Source organism: Talpa occidentalis, unplaced genomic scaffold (genome assembly GCF_014898055.3).
Source record: "Talpa occidentalis isolate TD23 unplaced genomic scaffold, MPIMG_talOcc4v2.1 talOcc4.11, whole genome shotgun sequence".
Classification (NCBI taxonomy): Eukaryota; Metazoa; Chordata; class Mammalia; order Eulipotyphla; family Talpidae; genus Talpa; species Talpa occidentalis.
This window is the reverse complement of record NW_023601104.1, coordinates 71,996,585-72,013,304: the sequence shown is the minus strand read 5'-3', so window position 1 is coordinate 72,013,304 and position 16,720 is coordinate 71,996,585. Positions and strand designations below refer to the sequence as shown.

Sequence of the window (16,720 nt, the reverse complement as noted above, 5' to 3'; positions counted from 1 at the left end):
CATATACTTCTGTCAAACACTTACTGAATACACGGTGACCTTCCACCATGTGCATTCCAGGTGACTAACACCTTTCTAATGGTGTTGGTCAAACCTGGACTCCTGATACGACCTCGCTGGTGCTGACTGCCCACTCCCTCCAGATGATGCAGTCAAGAGGGAAAGTGGGCACCCTGAACCCCAATCCCAGCCCATCCCTGGTGTGGCCTCTGTTTGGTGGCTGTATGAGACCACACCAGGAAGGCCTAGAAAATCCCCCTGGGTATTATTAATAGGGGGCACAGCCAGACCCTCTCCGGTGGCTTCTGGATGGGGCTGGGAGATCTCATCGCCTGGACGCCTCATTATCATTTCATAGAGGCTGTGAACCAACTCAGAGAAAAATTTCACCTCCTTTCGCCTGACTTGTCAGCCTTGGCATCTTCTGTGTATCAGCACAGAATTCCCAGAGCTTGGGGACTTCTTGGTCTAGGAGGGGAGCCAAGAAGTCTTTGGGCTCTCTCTCTGCTCTCTTCTGGTGTCCCTGATCTTTCCCAGGCTTATCTTCCTACCAGGTTGGCTGCTGATGTCTCACCCATGCCCTTCATGGGTATTATACAGCGTGTCTGCCCAGTCCCTCCAGCTCCATCCCCAGGAGTGGGGGCAACAAAGATGAGTGCGACTCAGGGCCCCATCCTTCAGTGAATCACCCCAGTGAAGGAACTGGAGATTGTCTCATTGACATATAGCTCAGATGACCTCCACCAAACCTGCCACTGTCACCCCTGTACTCCTGACAGCTCCTGATTTGTTTTGCTTAGTACATGCTGTGTACATAGACGTTTATACTGTAGTTATAGCATGAGCCATAAGTTCTCTCTAAATCACATATTTCCTGGAGCAAAGTTGTCTGGCTGCCTATTCTCCCAAAGGCTAAAGATATTCGGGAAAGATGGGCTCAATTAGCCAATCAGTTTTCAGCAGACTCTCGTGAGCTTCTAAATAAACCTGGGTCTGAGAGGTGTCCCTGGCAGTGTTAGGCTGGGCTGGTGAGCAGCTCTTTCAAAGAGGCTCCAACCCCAGGCTCCCGGGACTTATGTCAGGCCTTTGTGTATCTCCCAGCATCATTTCAGTCCTGCTCTTGAAGGTCGAGAGTATGCGATCCATTCTAATTGTAATCCCAGCTCCTCCCCTCCCTCTCATTCCTCGTCTTCCCCAGGCCTCCTTCCTCTTAGAGCCCAGGACACTTCTTTTATGTCCCAGACACCCTGAATGTGGGCTTAGGCATTTCCTCTAGGGCAGTGGGACCCTATGTCCTGAGGCATTCTTGAAGTTTAAAATACTGGGGAAATTACATGTTTACCTGAAATTCAACCATATACAGAATCACATCGTTGCTTGTCTCCCTCTGATGGAAAGGTTTGATTGGTAGTTCACATGTTTTGCACAAAATTGGATAAAATAGATCTTTGTTAGGTAGATGATTTTATTCAGTGTGCCAGGTCTGTGGGGGGTGACTCTGGTGGGAAATCTGGGAGGACTTAAGAAGAAAGTGTCTCTGCGTCCCCGTGGCAGGTGGCAGGCATTCCAGACCATGGTTTCGGACCGGCGGGAGGCTGTGGACTCGGCCCTGCGGGTGCACAACTACTGTGTGGACTGTGAGGAGACCAGCAAGTGGATCACGGACAAGACGAAGGTAGTAGAGTCCACAAAGGACCTTGGCAGGGACCTGGCGGGTGTCATCGCCATCCAGCGGAAGCTGTCTGGGTTGGAGCGCGATGTGGCTGCCATCCAAGCCCGCGTGGGTGCCCTGGAGCGGGAGTCACAGCGGCTGATGCAGTCCCACCCTGAGCTCAAGGAGGACATTGGCCGGCGGCAAGCGTATGTGGAAGAGCTGTGGCAGGGCCTACAGCGAGCCCTGCAGGGCCAGGAGGCCTCTTTGGGTGAGGCCAGCCAGCTGCAGGCCTTCCTACAGGATCTGGATGAGTTCCAGGCCTGGCTGTCCATGGCCCAGAAGGCTGTAGCCTCCGAGGACACACCTGAGTCCCTTCCAGAGGCCGAGCAGCTGCTGCAGCAACATGCAGCCATCAAGGACGAGATTGACGGGCACCAAGAGAGCTACCAACATGTCAAAGCATCTGGGGAGAAGGTGATCCATGGCCAGACAGACCCAGAGTACCTGCTCCTGGGCCAGCGACTGGAAGGCCTGGATTCTGGCTGGGATGCCCTGCGTCGGATGTGGGAGAGCCGTGGCCGCTCCCTCGCCCAGTGCCTTGGCTTCCAGGAGTTCCAAAAAGATGCCAAGCAGGCTGAAGCCATCCTCAGCAACCAGGTAGGGAGACATTAAGGACTGTAGGTAGCGGGTAAGGGTAGGGAGGGGCACAGCCATGCCCTGGTAGGTCTATGAATGTGCTAGAGAGTTCAGGGACCAAATTATGCTTCTCTTGGGCTCTCTCTGGCCACTAATTAGAGGGACATGTCTCTGGTGGCTGCACTGGGTGCTCCTGCCTGGCAGACCCCCACTGCCTCCTTGGTTTATCTTCATCCTTGTCTGGAAACTTGCTTCTACAGGAATATACTCTGGCCCACTTGGAGCCCCCAGACTCCCTAGAAGCTGCAGAGGCTGGGATCCGGAAGTTTGAGGATTTCTTGGTGTCTATGGAGAACAATAGGGATAAGGTCTTGAGTCCTGTGGACTCTGGAAACAAGCTGGTCGCCGAGGGAAACCTCTATTCAGACAAGATAAAGGAGAAGGTGCAGCTGATTGAGGACAGGTATTGTCCACCCCCTGGATCACAACAGGAACTGGGTAGGGCTGGCCATGTTGCTTGAGGACCCAGGCCCGATATGGTCATGACTGTGCTGCTGGCTTCCATTCTAGGTACAGGAGGAATGATGAGAAGGCCCAGGAGGGCTCAGTTCTTCTGAGAGACAACCTGGAGCTCCAGAACTTTCTCCAGAACTGCCAGGAGGTGAGGCTGCAGCAAGGCAGGGCACTTCACAAGAGCATCTTTTCTCAGAGCAAAGTGCCCCAGGGGTGAGATGGCCATGGGGATCCTCTTTGACTCAGGGGTCTGGGATGCATGAGTGGGAGCTCTGAGAACTGGGTGGCTTAGATCACCCTATTTCTCCCTTTTTTTTTTTTTTAATCTGGAAAGTTATCTTTTGGTTGGTCAATGGGTAGCCTAAGAATCATCTAGAGCCCTGGTCAGGACCAGCCAGCTTCAAAGAAGTAAAACTGGTGCATTCACAGAGTCCCATGCTTAGAAGGCCCTGAACTTAGTTTAATGCTCTGCTATTGCCATCTTGAAATTGTTACCAAGTTTGAACATTTTTACTTTGCACTGACCTTGCAAATTATGGAGCCCAGTCCTGGCTCAGGTTAAATGCAGACTCCTGGGCCACATTCAGGCCCAGATGGATCAGAATGAGAAAAAAAAAAAAACAACACATTTTTAACAAGCCTCCCAATTGGAGAGCTTGCTCCTTGCTCAGCCTGGGGGGAGCTGTAGAAAGAAGTTCTTGACCTACACTCCCGGTCCCTCCATTAGTAGTACTTCCATGTGGAACAAAACTTTCTCTGACTTCTCTCTTGCTCTCACCTTCATACCCTCTCCTTTTCAGCCCAAGAAGTTCTGTTTCATCTACTTTTGCCCTTGGCACAAACCAGACTCTGTATGATGCTAGGACATCTTGGGAATGTGGGATGCTCATCACAGTTCTCTTGTTGTTAATTACAGTACTTGCCCTTGACTTCTTCCTCAGATGACCATTTCTGTGTTGGCTAATGATTTCTCACCTTACTGTCAGTGGGTTTCTTCTCCATTCACTAAACACTCATTGAGTTCCTGCAACTTGCCAGGTCTGTTCTCAGTCCTGGAACTGTGGAGAGAAGAATAACTATCCCCAGGGTCACACAGCACACACTCTGGTGGAGAAGACAGGCGGGGCCCATATTTTAACCCAGGGCTTGAGTTGCCGGTGCTGAAGTTCAGGCTCCATGTTCGAGAGTATTTCTCCTCTGTACTCACACTTCTGCTTGGCCTTCTCCTTCTGCAGCCAGAGGTGGGCAGCAGCTCCTGTCTGAGCCCCTGGCCAAAGGAGAAACATTCGGGGATGACAGCACCCCCTCTTTCTGCCTGCAGCTCACGCTCTGGATCAATGACAAGCTGCTGACATCTCAGGATGTCTCCTATGATGAGGCGCGGAACCTTCACAACATATGGTTGAAGCATCAGGCGTTTGTGGCAGAGCTGGCCTCGCACCAAGGGTGGCTGGAGAACATCGATGCGGCAAGTCAAGCACATGGGGGAAGGGATGTAGCTGGGGGTGGGGTGGGGGACTAGATCAGATAATGCTTGTCTGATAGAGGCTTCACCAATCTCACTGGACAGCATTCCACTTGGAAGTGAAAAGACTTTTTGTAGCTAGTAGGAGTTAAACCTCCAGAGTTCCAGACTCATTGAAGCTGCTCAGAATTAGTGCCTTTCTGGGTCACCTAAATCTCAGGACAGTTCAGGAGCATGAGGACACCCAGGCCACAGTTCCTGTGTCCGGTGCCAGGACAGCAGTTGTCTCTGATTGCCCTCCATTATTCTCACCAGAGCACTGTCTTGTAAGGGACGGGGAAATATGTGAGATGATCAGAATGGTCCAGGGTACCAGTGGCCTCACCATTTGGATGGGGGGGGGGGCACCAACAGGGAGTGGTCATCCATCCCCTTCGAAGATGGGGACCCCAGGATCCCCTCTATAACCAGCTTACCCAGAGCTGGTGTTAGCTCTGGCAACCAAGTGCTTTGTTCCTCCCTGCTGTGGGCGTGCAGGAAGAAGCAGCCCCGGGGTTCACCTCAGGTCGTGTTCCATATGGGTTAAGGGTGCAGACTCCAAGCCAGACTAACTTCTCAACCTCCCTGCACCTCATTCTCTTCATCTGTAAAGTAAGGATAATAATAGAGCCTACCTGATGGAATTGTGAGCACTAAATACTTAAAAGAGTATACAGCACTTAGAATAGTGCTTGGCAATTATTAGACACTTGCATGATAAATACTAGTGTTAGCAGTTGGGTCTATATTCCTAAGCCCAAGTCATATCACATACTGTACACCCTCCCCCAAAAGGGACATTTATGTAAGTAAAAACCAATAAAGACAAACTCAGTAAAAGACACCACCGAAGGTTAGTGCACAACCTCTGGGAAATGATCACGAGGGTGGAACTCCCTGGGGGTCACCATGCTGGTTATGCATGGCTAGATCTTAGATCATTCCGCACCCCCCAATATTTTAGTACCGCTGATCCTTATCTGCAGTTCCCATACTGCAGTCTCCTTGAGTCATTTACCCCAAACATGAGCTCCCTGTCCCACCTTCTGCAAATAACTCAGAGGGCGCATGGTCTTTCAATTGAGCCTCGCCATGCTACCAGGCAGATTCTTTGCCTCTGTGACCTCCTCTCCATTAGCCCTTTGCAACCACCTGGAGCCCTGGCTGCTCCAGGGCCACCTGGCCTCAGGGTGAGCGCTCTTCTTCCTCCTCCATGCAGGAAGGAAAACAGCTGATGGAGGAGAAGCCCCAGTTTACGACCGTGGTGTCCCAGAGGCTGGAAGCCTTGCACCGGCTCTGGGATGAGCTTCAGGCCACCACGCAGGAGAAGGCCAAACATCTCTCAGCTGCCAGGAGCTCTGATCTGCGCTCGCAGACCCATGCTGACCTCAACAAGTGGATCAGCGCCATGGAGGACCAGCTACGGTCTGACGACCCGGGCAAGGACCTGACCAGTGTCAACCGGATGTTGGCTAAGCTGAAGGCACGTGAGGGGGTTGTAGACCTGGAGTATTGAAATAGAAGGGATCTTGGGGACCAAGTTTGAAACCTAGAAGTAAGTACTTCACCTGGAAATAAGTATTCCTTCTGAAACTCAGCTGGACTTGCTTTTATCAAGCAAAAATGTCTCCTGATTCATAACCCATTTTCTACCCCTTTGCAGCATGTCAGGTAGGGACCCAAATGTGGGGATCCAAGCTACATGAGATGTATCGGGCGGGGCCTCAGAGAAGGGAAAGATGAGAGGGGGTATCAGGGAGACTTCATGAGGAAGGCTGAGCTGGGCCTTTAAGGATAGATGATGTACGGATAACGAAAGACAAAGGGCTGCACAGGTGCCAAGACCAGTGCTGACACTGTCACCTTATGTCCCCAGCGTGTGGAAGACCAAGTGAATGTGCGGAAGGAGGAGCTGGGAGAGCTATTCGCCCAGGTGCCCTCTCTGGGAGAGGAGGCGGGAGATGCAGACTTGAGCATTGAGAAGCGGTTCCTGGACCTCCTGGAGCCCCTGGGGAGAAGGAAGAAGCAGCTGGAATCATCTAGAGCCAAGCTGCAGATCAGCCGGGACTTAGAGGATGAGACGGTACAAGGGCCATGACCCCCCTCCACCGCCTTGGCAGCTGCCACATCAGTGTGGCTGGCTGCGGTCCAGGGAAATTCTTGGTAGCAGATGTCTGGCCATCTCACCCCTTTATCTCTGGGTTGTTGTGATGATTGCATTAAATATAGAAGTAAAGCCAGGGCATTTTGAATGTAACTCACTCTCATGGGCTTTGGGGCCGGGCAGACTTAAGTGTAAGGTGCAGTTACATCACAGGTCACCACACAGGTTACTTGGAACCTCAATTCAAAATATTTGTAAAGGGGGGATAAAATTTAGTGGGATGTTGGGAAGAACCAGGGAGATGGCAGGCAGAGCTCTGTCTGGCTCATGGTGAGAGCTCGGGAAAGGGAGGCCATCATTGTCATCTGCTGTCCCTGCTTTCTGGACCTACAGCTCTGGGTGGAGGAGAGACTGCCACTGGCCCAGTCGGCTGACTATGGCACTAATCTGCAAAGCGTGCAGCTATTCATGAAGAAGAACCAGGTACGTCCTGCCTCACTTGGTCAGTCCCCCCACCACACACATACACACACACACACACACACACACACACACACCCCACACCCCACCCCCATCCTGCCCCAGAGAGTTCCAGTACTAACCTGCAGAAGGCCAGTAACAGCAAGGTGTTGTCCTTGTAGGTAGCTGATGGGGCTCCAGTCTGTATTTGTAGTGTCAGCAGAAAGAGCAACTTTGGTGATGGCGGAGAATTCTAGAAGGACCATAGAGGGGGTGGGGAGCCAGGTGCTTTGGGATTGAGGCCATTCTGGGCACAGGTAAGTAAGCTAGAAGAAGTAGATTTGGGTGCCCAGTTAACATCGAAGCTCCCAATTAAAGGAGGGGGGCTGGTAGAAAACAGTATTCTCAGGAGCCTCAGTTTCCTCAGTTGTAAAATAAGCCAACTAGTCTTTCTAACACTGAAGACTTAGACTCATTCTAGCCTCAGTAAGTGCTACTAACAAAGACTTTCAACTCACCCGTCTGACGTTTGCTATTATAGGAAAGGGCTAGATAATATGGATGGGGTTCCCCTCACCAAGAGAGGGAAGGTAATCTCTAGGGAGAGCAAGGCTACCCTAATAAAACTTTTAGGCTGGCTGAGCTAAAACCTAAATCCCACTTGATCACTCCCTCTACCACTGTGGTTCTCAAACTCTAATGTGCGACAGACTCACCCAGAGTCTGGTTAAAATGCGCTTGACTAGGCTTCACTCCAGATCTGCTGACTCTAGGAATAACACCTGATGGTCTGCATTTCTATCAAGATCCTGGGTAAGGGGTGGCTGCTGAGGCTGCTGCCACACTGGGGCTTTGAGAACACAGCCCTCATGGCTTCTCATAGCAACTAGAACAAATCCATCAGGTGTCACATGAATAAGGCTCCCCTCTGGTTGCGCATTAGAATCACCTGGGGAACTTCCAAGCTCATGAATACCCACATTCTACCTCAGATCAATGGATCAGGGTCTGTGGGGATGGGGTCCTGGCGTGTTTTTCAATGAGTAACCAGGGTTGAGAACCACTGTCCTGCCTGACCTGGCCCCTGCCTAGTCTAAATCTCCTCTCACCACTTTAGTCCTCCTTCAGAGTTTCCCAACTCTTCTGCCCTTCTTCTGGCCTTTAGACAGTACAAACTGGCTTCCACCCCGGGACTTTGCACTTGTTCCCTCTTGCCAGCAACACTCACCCCCCTGTCCTCGTGTGGCCACCTCCCTGACATCATTCACGTCTCACTCAAATGTCACCTCAGAAAGGTCCCTCCTACTCCCCATCTACAGCCACCACCACCACACCATGTAGCCTTTCTTCATCTTGATGGGGTTTCACTGTGTAGCACCTGTTCTGTGTATTTACCCATCTGGTTACATGTTACCACCTGTTCCTCTAGCAGAGCATAAGCTGAATGAGGGCATGAGTTTTGTTGATCTTGTTTCCATGTTGTCTCTAGACCACAAAGCAGGTTCTAGTATATAGAAGGTAATAAATATTGAATGAATGATGTCAGGGAAGACGACATAAGTAAGCACACAGCACAGGAACCTAGAAAGGAATTGTGTACAAAGCAGCACCTTTTTAGGATACCTTGCACAGGTCATCGGATTGCACAGAAAGTACCAAAGCAAGTGGAGCAGACCCCATGGCTTGTTTGAAAACAATTGCAGAAACCATGGGAGGTTGCCAAGATCAAGATTCCAAGCATAAAGTATAAAAATGCATTTCAGCAAATTAGGTCACTTGGAGATTTTGCTGTTTCTGTACATTTTAAATGTTTAGTCCCAGTAGTGCCCACGGGTACTGCTCTCGGCCTTGCCCTCCAGATGTTTTAGACACCATGGGAAAAGGTAAAAGGAAAGAAATGAGTTGTAAGGAGCCTTGGGCCCATATGCACAAAAGCACCTAGCCTCAGGCCTCAGCACCCAGAAAGAGAGTAACACACGGGGCACATTTCCTAAAGATAAATGCTGACTCCATCACGAGAGTGGGAGGAAGGTGCCATTTGGGTGATCAGAGGCACAAACTGGAAATAATACAAAGTTCCCAAAAGATTGGAGAGAGAGAAATTGGAAACAAAACAAGAGGCAACTGTGACCTTTGCTTGGGATGGAGAGAAAGCTGTTTGAGCAGGTTATCAGAGGCCATTTAAAACTGCTTTCCTGTAGCTCAGAAACCAACCTCTGCTGAAACATAGGACAAATAAGGCACAGTCAGGAGCATAGGTTCCAGGTCAGGGAGGCCCGAGTGCATCCTGGCTGTACACGTATTGCCCACCGGTGACCTCACCCGCAATGGGTCCTGGGTGCTCATCTCAGAAGGCACCATCAAGGTGGGAGGACGCGGAGGGTCTAGTGCCAGGCTTGGCATGTGGTCATGGCTGTTTTTATGGCACCACCTGTTCTGCTCTAGCTTCCTGAGCTGGAGCAGGGAGGGGGGCCAGGGTGTCACCCAGGTACCCGACCCAGGGACAGGGCCCCCCTCTGAACCCTTCCTCTCGGCTTCAGACGCTGCAGAATGAGATCCTGGGCCACGCACCGCGGGTTGAGGATGTGCTACAGAGAGGGCAGCAGCTGGTGGAGGCGGCCGAGATCGACTGCCGGGACGTTGAGGAGCGCCTGGGGCACCTGCAGGGCTCCTGGGACACCCTGCGGGAGGCAGCGACCAGCCGCCTGCAGCGCCTGAGGGATGCGAGCGAGGCACAGCAGTACTACCTGGATGCAGGCGAGGCTGAGGCCTGGATCAGCGAGCAGGAGCTCTATGTCATCTCTGATGAGACCCCCAAGGTCAGCTCACGCAGGGTGCCAAGACCAAGGGAAAAGCTGGGATGGGTAGGCTATGTGGGTTACTGCAAATCCAGATGTGTGCAGAGTGAGGGCAGGAGGAAGTTAACCAGGGACCCCCAGATTCTGCCTATTCTCTGTTGGTACATCCTCCTCAAGATACCCCACCTCTTGAGAATACCCACTTATAGCACACGTGCTGCTGTAGCTAGGGTTCCCATTAGCCAGCTTAGATTGGCTGCACACCAAGGCTGCTTCACCTTTCCTGTGCTGTGGACTCTGCTGCTCTGCTCTGCTGTGGTGGTAGGGGGATTAGGGGATCTGTAAAAGCTGAAATGAGAGAGGAAGTTTCCTGGGAACAGAGGTGGGGCTGGGCCTGGGAGAGAACTTGAGTAGCTCTCAGGTGAGCATCCAGGTAATGGAGAGAAGTGGATTGCACGCATTATGTGGAATAAGTGCAGGAAAATGAATTGGGGCCTGCTCTGTGGGTACCCCGCAGCCTGGCTATCCCTACCTCTGGCACCTGTTCCCACCCGCCCTGACCATCATGCTTCCTAGGATGAAGAGGGCGCTGTAGTGATGCTGAAGCGGCATTTGAGGCAGCAGCGCGCAGTGGAGGAGTATGGGAGGAACATCAAGCAGCTGGCTGGACGGGCCCAGACCCTGCTGTCTGCAGGTCACCCTGAGGGGTGCGTGCACCAATGGGGGCAACTTGGCCAGGTCACGGCCTTCAGGCTGGGGGCTCCTTCAACCAGTGTCCCTTTGGGTCCAAGTGGGAAAAGAGGAAGTTTTTCTGGAAAACATGGGTTTGAGAAAACTGCTTTTTGGACTGCTGATGATTATGCCTGGTTTTATGTGAGTAACTTCAAACAGAGCTAACTCAGGCCTTGTTTGCAAGGAGACCAGTCAGAGCCAGAAGAGCAAATTTCCCTCTTGGTGAAACAAGGGCTCCACTCCTTTGAAGAGGTAGAATATGCTAAGAGACTGAAGACTCGTTTTGTTTCTCCTTTCATGGTCCAGAAGGCACTTCAGGATCTACAGTGTCTCAGCAAAGTCACTATGTAGGGGTGAAGGAGGAACCTGAACTGCTCAGGTGTATGGGTTCTTCCCAGATCCAAGTCCACTGAGCCACATGCTTCAGGCTGCCCCAAGTGTGGGCCTGTCCTCAACTGCCTTTAAGGCATCCACAGCTGCAGGTCCTTGGCCCTGAGGGCTGCACCCCTGCTCTACACATCCCCCCCAGAGCTAAGCAGGGCACACTGTTCCATCAGCCTCCTTGGGAAAATAATGCAGAAGGTCCCCACTTTGTCTGAGCTTCCCAGAGTAATACACCCCTGAGATATCACAGGGTGAATCCTTCTCTCCCCAGCTCTTCCCCAGAAAAGTCACCACTGTTTCTTCCATCCCTGCCACGGGGTTGTGGGGAGGGAGCTTGACTTCTCTGAGCTGCTTGCTCTGGGTTCTCTGTTGCTATCTCTGAAAACTTATTTTGAACTCCAGGGAACAGATCATCAGACTTCAGGGTCAGGTGGACAAGCAGTATGCAGGGCTGAAAGACATGGCAGAGGAACGCAAGCGCAAGCTGGAGAACATGTACCACCTGTTCCAGCTGAAGAGGGAAGCCGATGACTTGGAGCAGTGGATTGCAGAAAAGGAGTTGGTGGCCTCTTCCCCAGAAATGGGGCAAGACTTTGACCATGTAACGGTGAGTACTCACAGTGTCCACCATCTTTGTCTTGCTCTGATGCAACAGAGTCATCCAGACACACAGGCCCTGGCTGCCTGCACAGAGGGGCAGACACATGGGCATGAGCTTAGGCCACCTGGGGAAGGTGTGAGCACTCCCAGCTTCAGATACTGGAGGGGCTTTCAGCAAAAGTCCGCAGCTAGTGTGATGACAGTGCCCCACCCCTGAGCCCCAATAACCACATTTCTGTCTACCCCACATCCAGCTGCTCCGGGATAAGTTCCGGGACTTCGCCCGGGAGACTGGGGCAATTGGGCAGGAGCGGGTGGACAACGTAAATGCCATCATCGAGCGGCTCATCGACGCGGGCCACGGCGAGGCGGCCACCATTGCCGAGTGGAAGGACGGGCTGAACGAGATGTGGGCCGACCTGCTGGAGCTCATTGACACACGCATGCAGCTGCTGGCTGCCTCCTACGACCTGCACCGCTACTTCTACACAGGCGCTGAGATCCTGGGTCTCATCGACGAGAAGCATCGCGAGCTGCCTGAGGATGTGGGGCTGGATGCCAGCACCGCTGAGTCCTTCCACCGGGTGCACACCGCCTTCGAGCGGGAGCTCCACCTGCTGGGCGTGCAGGTACCGCCTGTCCTGTCCCTTCTGCCCACTCACTTCCCCATGAGCAACTTCCCAGGGGGCCCAGGGGTGTCAGGGTCTCTCCTGGCTTCCAGAGGGGGATAGCCCTAGGTTGGGGTCCAAGTGATGTCACCTCCTTAGAGAGGCTACAGGGCAGGGCAGGAAGGCAGGGAGCAGTATCTTTCAGACATTCTAAAGTAGTTCTTTAAATTGAATTCTTACAAAAAATCTGATGTATAAAATACCTTAAAATGCAGTTTCTCTGGTGTTCAACAGCATTATTAGTGAGCATGTATATAGTGCTTTTCTAAGCAATATGTGCAGTCACTGAGCCTTTATGGCCACTTTCCGAAATAGTACTAGTATTATCTGCATTTTATAATGAAAAAAGCAAGGCACAGAGGTAATAAATGAGTTGTCTGGGGAAATGCAAATAAGTGGAGCCAGGGTCAGATGCTGATATTTTGAATCTAGACTCCGTGCCCTGAGTCACCAGGCCCCCTCCACTCATCACTGGGTGCCCCATGATGAGCCGCTGTAGGGTTCCACAGAGCACAACATGGCAGTGAGGGCAAGGGCAAGAGTAAGGAGCTACTGGGGGCTCCTGGGCTTTCAATGGAGAAGAGAGAGATGGCGGGCTCTGCCATCCTGCACTGACCCAGAGGGGCTCAGGGTTGGAACACCAAGGTAGGTCCTAGGTTCACGTGGAAGGGGGACTCCTAACGATTTGTCTTCCAGCTGGAGGTAGGCCTGGTGTGTGGTTCTTGTGCCCTGGAAGTCCGAGTTCTGAGGCTGGTATTCCCCCCCACCCCCCCATCGCCGAGGTCTCAGGGATGAGACTGTAGCACCATGGGCCTGGCCTCAGACTGGCCTGAACAGCTGTTTCCTTGGAGAGGGCATGCAGAGTGGGTAGAATGGGGACTGAGGAGCCTGCTTCCAAATCCAGGCACACCCCTCTACAAGCAGAGTGACCTTGAGCCAGTCTCTTAAGCTTCCTGTGCCTCAGTTTCCTCATCTTAAAAACAGATAACAGTACTTTAAGTGAATGTAGAGAGTTATAAAAACATGAAGTGTTTAGAACAATACTTAGTACATACTCTATTACCATACTTACAAAGAAATCAAAGGGCAAAGTGCCCAGCTCACTCCCACATCTTCCTCAAAGCCCAGGGGATGCCAAAGCAAGGTGCTTTCTTCTCCAGCACCCATTGGAGGAGACTGGGTCCTGCAGTGCCCTGCGGAGGGAGGCAAGAACAAGACAGCAGCCGTCGGCCTTCTCAGGCTGAGACATGTCTGTCTGGGGAATGACATCCAGTTTCTCCCGACCACAGGTACAGCAGTTCCAGGACGTGGCCACCCGCCTGCAGACAGCGTACGCAGGGGAGAAGGCAGACGCCATCCAGAACAAGGAGCAGGAGGTGTCTGCGGCCTGGCAGGCGCTGCTTGACGCCTGTGCTGGGCGCCGCACCCAGCTGGTAGACACGGCAGACAAATTCCGCTTCTTCAGCATGGTCCGCGACCTCCTCTCCTGGATGGAGAGCATCATCCGGCAGATCGAGACCCAGGAGAGACCCAGGTGAGGGGACACCCCAGAGGCTGGATGACCAGGACACGCACTGGGGCTCCTCCCTGGAGGAACCATCTGGGCTGTGGGTACACAGAACCTGAGACCTGAGAATACAGAAGTGCTGAGAGTGGCAAGAAAGATATTGCCATCAGGGCCTGGAGAGGGGGCGGGTTCCACGGCCATCCATGAAAATAAGCAGCTCCCACATCCAGAGCTGAGCAAGTCTGAGACTGTTCATCCTCCCCCAGGCACTGGCATGTGAGGCGGGCAGGTAGGGGGTGCAGAGGAGGGCGCTCATTGTCCATGAGGGATAGCAGCAGAGAACACTCTGCATTTTGTGTCATGTTCACAAATTACTGCTGGACCATAACTGTCCATCTGCCCCCAAGGGGCAGGTGGCCAGGCCTTTATATTTAACATCATTATTGAGATGTAATTCACACACCATATGTAGCAGCCATTCAAAGTGGTTCATATATTCACTGTCGTACAATCCCCACTACAAAGTTTAGGTTTTTGTCACGCCAGGAAGAAACCCTGTGCCCCTTAATTAGTGATCCCTCCTGTTCCCCCCCTCTCCCAGCACCTGGCATCCACTAATGTGCTTTCAGTCTCTAAATTTGCCTAATCTGGACTTTCCCTATAAACAGAATCAGGCTGCTTTCGTTTAGCACAGTCTTGTCAGGTTCCGTGCATGCTGTAGCGTGTGTCGGTACTTCATTCCTTTTTATGACCAGATAACATTCCCAGACCGATTTGGGTGCCCCTGCCCCCCCAACCTGGCCCCTGACCGGGAAGAGGCTAGGACACCAGTGTTCCTGCTGGGGCCAGGCTGGCAGAGGCTTCCCTGGCTGGGCAGAGAGGGGCAAGTGGGTCCAGACTCACCGGCAGGCGGGAGGTAGCCCCCCTGGCTGGTGCTTAGCATCAGGCCAGAGTGACCCAGTATTTCCTTCCCGAACCCCTCCCGCACCTTGCCCCTGGCCGCACAGGGATGTCTCCTCAGTGGAACTGCTCATGAAGTATCACCAGGGCATCAGGGCAGAGATTGAGACCCGGAGCAAGAACTTCAGCGCCTGCCTGGAGCTGGGAGAGTCCTTGCTGCAGCGGCAACACCAGGCCTCGGAGGAGGTAAGGAAGGCTGATCGAGAGCCCCTCGTGTCCTTTCCTCACTTCCTGGGAGGGACTTGGGCTGTGGCTTCTCCAAGGAGGTTCATCTTTCTTTCACTCATGGAGCCCTGGACTATGTGCATACCCAGGGATTAGAGCCCCCAAGCCCACTCCAGGAGCTACTGCTGAGTGGAGAGAACAGCCTCATACCCCACCCAATGCCCAGGTGTGCGGCCTTTGGAATTGGTGGTGCCTGTGTCCTAGGTGAGGCACATGAACCCCAGAGAGAGTCAATGAATTACCCAAGGCCGCACAGCTGGCCAGTGTCAGGGCCATTAAGATAGGTGTGTGTGACCAAGCCTCACAGCTTTTGCAGGACCTACCTGTGCCTGCCTCAGATGGTGGAAGGGCTACAAAGCCTGTGCTGTTCTCCCTTCCTCCCACAGATCAGCGAGAAACTGCGGCAGGTCGTATCCAGGAGGAAGGAGATGAACGAGAAGTGGGAGGCCCGTTGGGAGCGGCTCCGCATGTGTGAGTGTGGCCTGGGAGTTAGGGAGCCCGGGGGCCAGTGTAGGAGGGGTAACACCATGCCACCCTCTCAGGAAAAGCTGTACCACTGTACCATTCATTAGCTCCATTCTAGGGCCGAGGACCACAGTGTCCCCACAGAAGACCTGAGTGGACACACCACAGGAAGCCCACCTGTAGCCAGAGTACCCCGTTCCCTCTCCGTCCGCTGCCCCACCTGCCCCCACCTCACGCCAGGCTGGTGTCCCTCTAGAGCTGCTGCCTAGAGAGGGTCCAGGGTGTAGTGCCAGTGCGTCCCGGAGGTTTGAGCTGACTATCCGGGCACAGAAGGGGCTCTGTCCTCCACAGCAGGAGACAGGGGAGAGGTAGAGAAAATGCCCCCACTCAGGAGCCCAGAACCCAGGAGGACTGGACCAGCCCAATGACTACTAGTGCACAATTATGTGAGATATCAGGGCTGAGAGGAAGCATTCAAGGCAGAAGATTGCTCAAAGGGAGACATCTACTTACGTTTGGTTTTTAAAATAGATGGAGATGAGGATGGGGTGCAGAGTGGGGATGGAGTGGCTCAGGCAGCAAGCTGTTCCCTGGCTCAGGGATGCTGTGCTCACCTCTGGCCTCTGACCACTAGCCCTGTGGGTGTCTAAGGAGCCGTCTCTAAGGCCCAGCACCTTGGCGGCAGCAGACCCCTGGGTGTTAAAAGGTCCCTGGTGTGAGTGTGTGGCTTGTTCTCCGTGGCAGTGCTGGAAGTGTGCCAGTTTTCAAGGGATGCCTCTGTGGCCGAAGCGTGGCTGATCGCCCAGGAGCCCTACCTGGCCAGCCGGGACTTTGGACACACAGTGGACAGTGTGGAGAAGCTCATCAGGAGGCATGAAGCTTTTGAGAAATCCACAGCCAGCTGGGCAGAGCGCTTTGCTGCCCTGGAGAAGCCTACCACGGTGAGCCTGAGGCCCTGGTGGGAGAGAGCTATGCCTTGTGTCAAGAGCTCCTTAGTCAGTGTAATGACCTTGGCAGGGGTGAAAGTGCAGAGGGCATAGGTGCGGGCCCTGACCTTGGAAAAAATAACATCAGGGGATAACTCCAAAGGCAACGCTGGGGTATGTGCGAGTTATTTTTAGGGAACGGTGGTCCAAGAGTAGGCTCTGTTTTGTGCTGCTCTGACCTCAGCCTTTTTCTTCCCCAGCTGGAGCTAAAAGAACGCCAGACCCCTGAGGGACCTGCAGAAGAGACTGGGTGAGTAGGGGTGGAGAGGGCTGGCTAAGGCAAGGAGGGAGTAGGAAGGAAAAGGAGGGTGCATTTAATCAGAAACATCCCCCCTGACGTTTTAACAATATGCACTTGACCTTCACAACTGGAGAAGGTCTAGGTCACACTGGACCTTCATCCATTGGAGAAATCCAGGATCTGGAGCTGGAAAACCACAAGGAGCTCGTTTCCCCCAAATCACAGTGGCCTAAAGCCCCCATGTCAGAAGAAGGGGTGTGGAGAGCAGTGGCAGTTGTGGAACT

The 16,720-nt window shown here is 53.0% G+C and overlaps 1 protein-coding gene across 5 annotated transcripts in view; it reads left to right on the top strand.

The window, feature by feature from the left end:
- SPTB (spectrin beta, erythrocytic) overlaps nt 1–16,720 on the top strand; it is a 157,364-nt gene that overhangs the window by 125,443 nt on the left and 15,201 nt on the right. For all 5 annotated transcript variants that reach the window (XM_037503503.2, XM_037503504.1, XM_037503507.1 and 2 more), the window contains 16 exons: nt 1,555–2,311; nt 2,551–2,753; nt 2,861–2,951; nt 4,125–4,271; nt 5,527–5,790; nt 6,184–6,390; nt 6,805–6,894; nt 9,411–9,689; nt 10,245–10,375; nt 11,187–11,391; nt 11,639–12,013; nt 13,342–13,586; nt 14,567–14,705; nt 15,131–15,215; nt 15,954–16,150; nt 16,396–16,445. In XM_037503503.2, the coding sequence (XP_037359400.1) occupies nt 1,555–2,311; nt 2,551–2,753; nt 2,861–2,951; nt 4,125–4,271; nt 5,527–5,790; nt 6,184–6,390; nt 6,805–6,894; nt 9,411–9,689; nt 10,245–10,375; nt 11,187–11,391; nt 11,639–12,013; nt 13,342–13,586; nt 14,567–14,705; nt 15,131–15,215; nt 15,954–16,150; nt 16,396–16,445 (3,465 nt within the window). The remainder of the gene's footprint in view (nt 1–1,554; nt 2,312–2,550; nt 2,754–2,860; nt 2,952–4,124; nt 4,272–5,526; nt 5,791–6,183; nt 6,391–6,804; nt 6,895–9,410; nt 9,690–10,244; nt 10,376–11,186; nt 11,392–11,638; nt 12,014–13,341; nt 13,587–14,566; nt 14,706–15,130; nt 15,216–15,953; nt 16,151–16,395; nt 16,446–16,720) is intronic.